Source organism: Metopolophium dirhodum, chromosome 6 (genome assembly GCF_019925205.1).
Source record: "Metopolophium dirhodum isolate CAU chromosome 6, ASM1992520v1, whole genome shotgun sequence".
NCBI classification, from domain to species: domain Eukaryota; kingdom Metazoa; phylum Arthropoda; class Insecta; order Hemiptera; family Aphididae; genus Metopolophium; species Metopolophium dirhodum.
Window position 1 is genome coordinate 2,216,787 of NC_083565.1, and position 7,521 is coordinate 2,224,307.

General features: G+C 31.7%; 1 protein-coding gene across 1 annotated transcript; it reads left to right on the plus strand.

The window, feature by feature from the left end:
* Positions 1 to 802: 802 nt before the first annotated feature.
* On the plus strand, positions 803 to 6,205 carry LOC132947438 (uncharacterized). Its single transcript, XM_061017722.1, has 3 exons — positions 803 to 1,293; positions 1,629 to 1,727; positions 5,945 to 6,205. Exons 1-3 carry the CDS (start codon positions 1,131 to 1,133, stop codon positions 6,073 to 6,075), a joined length of 393 nt encoding a protein of 130 aa, XP_060873705.1. The 5' UTR covers positions 803 to 1,130; the 3' UTR covers positions 6,076 to 6,205.
* The last annotated feature ends 1,316 nt before the right edge of the window (positions 6,206 to 7,521 follow it).

Below are 7,521 nucleotides of genomic sequence, written 5' to 3' on the forward strand. Positions count from 1 at the left end.
ACCAACCTGTAATTCAACCCAAATTATTTTCCATGAATTTATGTGCATTTTTGAAGTTTGATATTCAAATATTCCGCAATATAATACACGTGAAATATTATTTTTATCAAGAAGACGAATTTCACGGGGTTCGATATAGGCAAATTTATTGGAATTTATTAAGTATGTTATAAGTTATTACTTATTATACTTGTTAATTGTTATACATAATTTATTATTAATGTTATAAAAATAAATTGTTTTATTTATTTATTTTCACAAGGCAAACTGTTTTTGAAGACATATTTCTACCGGCACTTTGAATATATTATACATGTCCTCGATTGCCCTCCTCATTGACCTTTGTTTTTTGGAAAATAATACATATATTTAGCATCTACATTTTGAATGCTTTTGATTGAAGCGTGAAACTAATAATTATTTGTAGGGCTAAAGACACTCGTTTATACATCACCGACATGAAATACTGCAAAATTATATAGTATATGCACAATACGTCCGAAATTTGCACGTCTTTCCTCCACCGGCCAAAACCATTTTTTAATTCGCATATTATGTCCCCTACCCTGTTTAAAAATATTGAACCGTACTCTACGCTGATATTATACCGAGCGTGTTTCTCATAATATTATCGTTAACACGTACTGCTTCTAATTCATGCTTATCAAAGTGACCTACACCGAATGCATATTATTATTACATTGACATAGTCATCGTCAACAGAGCTATAGTTAAAATATTATCGAACAAATTAAACAAGAAAATATATTATATTACATATATCATAATCTATTATTTTTTTATTTTTCGTGCGATCGTCTACTGCTAACGATTTCGTAAACTATATTGCAGGGCGACGTGAGGTGCGGTCGTTCTAGTGCAGTGATCTGTCGCGAATAACTCTTCAGCTTTGTGACTTTAGCCGTCGTCGACTAGCGACATAAAAATCGGTTTTATCGAATTTTTTACAGTCAGACCATTGTCATAACAATAATAATATAATAGTTTGTGATAAGCATTGACATTATACTGGGACGCGTCATTACTCACAGACGCTGAAAGTCGAGGTGCAGACCTGGTTGTAATATATAATACACCAACGCCAGTCGGAGATCCGTTCATTCTCCACCATGAAGTCCAACGGGGCAGTTCTGCGCGCTTTTTTCACGTTCGCTTTTCTCGTCGTCGCGTCCGGGTTGTCCGACGACACGTGGTCCGTCGTGTCCAACGCCACCGGCAGAGCCATGCAACACGACGACCGTTGTATTTTGCACATGGACGATATATACAGAGGTACCTAAAATGGAGTAATTTATTATACAACTTATTTGAAAGTAACTAAATTCTAACTTTTTTACTCGTTGAAATATACTCAGCCCTGAATCTAGATGATACGAAGCCAAACTCGAGTTAGCCTACGCATAAGATCTGATCAATAGTGTCATTGTTTTTTCCTACCAGGATAATCTGATTTTAATACATTACGTTATCACTGTTGTCTATAAATAATTATATTATTCTACGACCTAGGGCTCTGCGTGTGGCGTGTGTCTCGCATACGTTGCACGCATTTCGTATAATTACAACGACTTATTATACACCGATAATAATTAATATTATGTTTTCAGTGAATTACTGTTCGAACAGAGCGTGCCCCAGGTGGAAGTGTCAAGACGATTCGGCGATAATACACGGGACGTGTTGCGGTTGTCCCAACATTTTCGGAGGTAAATAAAAAACTAAATAATAATATCGTTCTCGGTACAACAGTAAATAGTAAATACCAATAAATAGTATGTCATGGTAGGCACTACGCAGTTGAAGGACGTCGACCGATAATTTTGTTATTTTTATCGTAAAGTTGTTAGGCGTTTTAGGTGGACATTTTTAACGATGCGTTGAAATATCACAACATATTTTTACATACGTTCGCACAATTTTTAACAACCCAAAAAATATCACTTGTCTGATCACTAAGCAACTAATTTTAAGGGGTTAAATATAGGCATTATAACGGTCGTCTCGAAACGTGTTCAAAAACGTCTCGATGCACTTAAATCGTTTAAGTTTATAGTTTAGATACTACAATACTACACTAGTACACTTATATATTATTATCATGAGTACATTTTTCTGTTTAAGAATGGGAATGTGATGAACTTTTTTTTATTCAATACATTTTTGCTGCAGCTTGAAAATTAAAAAGGAGGTACTTATCTACCTATTTAGACTTTAGAGTCATGATTGCCTGACAAAACTGTAGTAATTCGGTTTATTAGATTTTAATTTAGAAACAGATATTACGATATTCATTAAACAAGTTTACGATACTTACACCCAGGACATTTTTTTTATTTGTATTTTTCACTGAATTATTAAAGAATGAAACATGATTGTTTTTATTTCTACATAAAGAATTTTGAGAATATTAAAAACCACTTTGATTAAAACACAGTTATCTTGCTAATGAATCAACATTAAAAACCGTTTTACCTAAGTCCCATACTATATATGTCAGGTTATATCATATTTTATATTATTGTTTTGAGTGGCTACAAAGTAAATTATAATGACTGCAATAATCCTTAGCATGTGTCTATAAAGTTTTAATTTTTGAACTTAACACCTTTCATAAAATATAATCGATTAAATCATTACATTATTATTTCTATATGCCATGTTACAGTATTATAACGTTCCTATAAGAAAATGTTCGAAATTCGGGGAGAAAATGTCCTACATTCATTTATAGTTTTATATTATTTTTTTCGATATTTTTATGTGTGTAGCCGTGTAGGTTATAACATTAGGTAACAAAATAAATAGATTTACGAAATCACCTGACCGGAATACGCCATTTTGTTGTGATCGGTAAAAATCTCGTGTTCACGCAACAACAACAGGCTCGTTGACGATCTGCACAGCAAACGACACAAGATACAAACATGTTGTTTAAATTGCCGTATACTATTGTGAGTCGGGCGGTAAACTGTGTCTTCGATTGTTAAAATATAATATAATAATATTGAGCCCGATGACGATAAAGTTATTTTTAGAAACGTTTCGGTAAATAATTCAATCATAAAAACACTATTACTTTTAAATTATGTAAAACTGCACTTATGAAAATTGTAGGTATTTTTATTATGCCAGATTATAAAATTAAACGACGGATGAGAATTCGGTGTTTTCGGCGATTTGAAAACCAGATGGGTTATAATAATGGGTAAGGAATGATTTTAATTTTAATTGTAAATTTTTTTTCGGCTGCCACTCTGACCTCACAAACCTTACAGAATATAACGCTTCCATCGGTAGAAAAAATTAATTCACCATATTGTTGAACGTATGAACGCAAACGACAAACATCTAAAGTTTTGGCCTTAGGCGTTTTCAAAAAATTTTAATTTTTTTAGAATGAATGTTAACTACATTTTTATCAAATTTTATCCATTCCCTATATAAAAATGACTTGAAAACATAAAAATTCACTAAAAATGACAAAAAATGCAAAATAAAGGTTGCATTTTTTAATTCCTTGACGTATAAAATGAACTTTGTGCTTGGAAAGCAATGTTTTCGGACATTCAGAAAAAAATGCAATGTGCATTCAAATCCATTCCCTAGTAATGAATGACCGTCCACTGGGTATTTATTATTATAGTATCGGCAATATTAGCAAAAACAATCGATTTCGCGTAATATTCCAGCTCTTAGATTAATAATTTATACCTTATGATCATGATGAGTTTTAAGTACGTTTGTTGTCCGATACAATTAATTATTTCAATTCCTTAAGGGGGTTCCAGTCGATGAAAAAAAAGTGACCGTTAGACCAAAAAGCCAGACAAAACTGAAGGAATATTGTTTGCCGGATTTTAATTTTGAAAACGGATTATGATTGATTAGCAAGTTTACTAGATTTGGCCAGTTGCAGTTTTTAATATACCAATTGTTGTCATAACGAATATACATATAATATAAATACAAAAATATCATATTTTTGTTCATGGATATCACTGCTGCAAAAATAGATATGCAAAATCGCCGCGGCCGAAACCTAGTGAACTTGGTAATTAATGAAAATCAGTTTTAAAAATTGAAATCCATCATACCAAATTTCTACAGTTTTGTCTGACTTTTTGGTCTAAAAACCACTTTTTTAATTTGAAAAAAGTTAATCTAATTTAATATCATTGCCAATACCTGCGTGTACGTAAGTTAATTGACGGTAAATATAAATAACGTCCGACCTACTGGGCGGTATATTGCGGGCCTACTGTTAGAATTCAGGACATCTCTAGGAAAATAGGAAATATTATTAAAAAAACGATAACAAATTAAACTCACACATAGGTACTATTGTACTAATATTCGTTTCTTCGACACTGCACACACTTACAAGTAATTTTAATGTCATCATTTAAATTGCCTATATTAATTTCCTTAAAACTGCACTGGAGCCCCTATCTTAATCTTGATTTGTCTTCGCCGTTTTTCGACTGATAATACAAAACTATTGTGAATTTTGCATTGTGTTCTAAATAAGTTATCAATGCAGACACATATGGTTGCTGTGAATGTGTAAAAAAGCGTTACTTTTTTACTGTATTTAGGCATCTCAGAAAGAAATTCCAAGAAAATGTCCAAGATTAACAAAGGAGAGTTTGCATGTTGCAATTGTGAACAAGATGAAACGATGTTACTCAAAAAGCAACTATCAACAAACATAGACATAGAGAGTGAATTAAGCCGTTCTGTTGATTTTATTGATACGCAATTTGATGACTTTAATAAAGAAGTGAATTCGATGAAAAGGGAAATAAAAACTTTTAAGACCGAAAATGAAAAAATTTATAATGAAAATAAATATTTATTAAATGAAATTTCGATTATTAAACTTAAAACCAATATTCTAGAACAAATAAATTTTAGAAATTTTGTTTATATAACTGGAATACCCCCAACTGAAAATGAAAACTTACCAAAAATCGTACAAGAAATTGGTTTAAAAACCAATACGAAAATCAAGGTTGTAGTGGCAACCAGATTATACATGAATAACTAATCTAGGAGCATTATTGTTGCCCAACTTGAAACCATCGAGATGAAAAGAAACCTTATCTACAATAATAAAACATCTAAACTTACAGCAAATAATATTCTTAAGAATCGGCCTAAAAAAAACAACGTTTATATTGATGAAAAAATAACAAAATACAGGTGAATTTTATTTAGAAAATTTAGAACATATTATAGACAATTTAAAATTCGTTTGGGTTTAATGGTGATATCTACATGATAAAAAAAAAGAAAAAACCTAGAACAATCAATATAAGAAAATATGACATCAATAAACTGTATGACTAACAAAATTTATAATTTTTCTTTGTAATTAAAAAAACAAAATATTATGTTTAATCTTTAAGTCTTAACTATGATAATATGTACCGAACTTATATTTTTATTAATTATTACCAATTTCACTGATATTGCCATGAATGCTTTGATTGTATCATATAATATATACACTCGGAAGTTGTATGAACCCAGGCTGCGTATCATCATAAATGATACTCAGATTTTTTTTTATAGTTTCTGGGTCCGGAATTTCCCTAGATATTCTAATTTCTGTTATTATAATAAGTGTTGGATAAGTACTCTTGCTCTATGGTACGAAGTTTTACCTGGGTGGGGAGCAATGCTAAATCTTTGTATCTATTTATATTAATGTTTTAAAATAATTGATATGAAATATCCTGATAATGGTCAAATTACTTGAATTACTATGAAACCTTCACTAAATAACTAAAAACTAACCAAACGAAAAGAAGCTACAAAAAGTTTTGAACGTTTAGTTTAATATTGTAAAATATTTATATTTAGTAGTGTAATGACAATGATGGGACCATAAATAATATTTAGTGTTTTTTTTCTATTTCAGATGACGTTCCGGTATTGTGTGTTAAGGATTTGAAATGCCCACATTTAATGAAGGACTTGTGCAACAACTACAACTTCATGATTTTGTGTTGTTGTTCCCGAACTAATAACAATTATTATAACTACAGCTAATTGATATTATGTTCCGTTGAATTGAATATCGAAATTAATTCAATTCACTGACAGTAATAATATAATTTATGTTTAAAATAACCGATGATGTCTACGGCAATCGAATAATAAAAAAAAATACTGTTTGTAATACATTTTTTTTTTTTTTATTAGGTTTAAGGCTTCGACTACTAGGTCATTAGCCTGTGGTACTGTAGGGGAGGGTTCTGTAGATTTTGTTTACACGTGTGTGTTTGTTTTGGCAGAATTTTTAATTTGGGCACCCGTAGGTATCTGCCATGCCCGGGTGGGGGATGGCGGCACTTGTTCTCCGGACATCGTGACTTGCCCGAAGAAAAATGCCGCCCGCGACCGAGGTATCGAACCAGCGCCGGTGTGCGTCGCAACCGACGCCTTAGTCCACTCGGCCGCTCCGTCCCCCTGTAATAAATTATAATAATAATATTGTCAAATATATTGTACCAAACTTTATTATGATCGGTTGAGTGTTTTCGTTTGTAATAACTAATAATATTTAATGAATGTGTTTACTCCACGATAAACAAAAAAAAAAAAATATTTTAATATTTAATATTACCTTCATTCCTTCTTTGTGCGTGCACAGTGCGTCCAACGCATAGGTTTAATGACATCTTGAAATTGGCATTTAGTGAGATAAATAAAATTGTGTTAAAAACAGTTTTGTAAATATGTCATATTATTGCATACGACTATAGCCTATTATACACATAAGCAACTAAAAGCTAATTTACTACCGATTAGGTTGATGATTGGAAAAACTCTGTGGAATGTAATCGTTTAAGAAAATTACTAAATGTATTTGTCTTACTTTCGTATAATGGTAAGTGATTCATAGACTTTTTGTAATTTACATTTTATACTGATTGTTTTTTTGCTATTTTAGTTTTAATTATCGTTGTATATGAAATTCACCGGGAAAATATTTTTATTTTTTATCAATAGGTGCTTATCGCATACGTTATTTCCCAATTATTGTGTAATGGCTGTTAAAATTAAAATAACTATTACGAGCATTGACACACGCGAATCACAAAACTAGTGTGCGGAATAGTTACACTGGGATAGTGATGACTGACTTGCTTCTTGCTAGACACTCTAACACGGCCTTAGATTTCACATATTTTATACATACAAAAAAGCACCTGGCATACATCGAGGGACCGTATCAAGTCCTTTAAATTATCGATTTACACGGGTCACGAGACATTACTATATATGGACACTCAATCTCGACTTTAAAAGTTCAAACATTCCCGCCTTCGAAACGAGACTGCCAAAGCACCTAGTCTTATAACAAATACTTATCAACAAACCTTATCACCTACGTCTTACTTATCACCGTCTAAAAATTTCGAATTTCGACCGACCATAGACGTGCAAAACTTATAGGCGTGACTTATATAATGCAAACGACTAGACCTCCGT

What these genes read in the sequence shown, in the direction of transcription:
- LOC132947438 (XM_061017722.1), top strand. Translation starts at nt 1,131, where the DNA reads ATGAAGTCCAACGGGGCAGTTCTGCGCGCTTTTTTCACGTTCGCTTTT. An exon ending in CATGGACGATATATACAGAG is followed by an intron (nt 1,294 to 1,628) that starts GTACCTAAAATG and finishes TTATGTTTTCAG; the next exon opens with TGAATTACTGTTCGAACAGA. An exon ending in TTGTCCCAACATTTTCGGAG is followed by an intron (nt 1,728 to 5,944) that starts GTAAATAAAAAA and finishes TTTCTATTTCAG; the next exon opens with ATGACGTTCCGGTATTGTGT.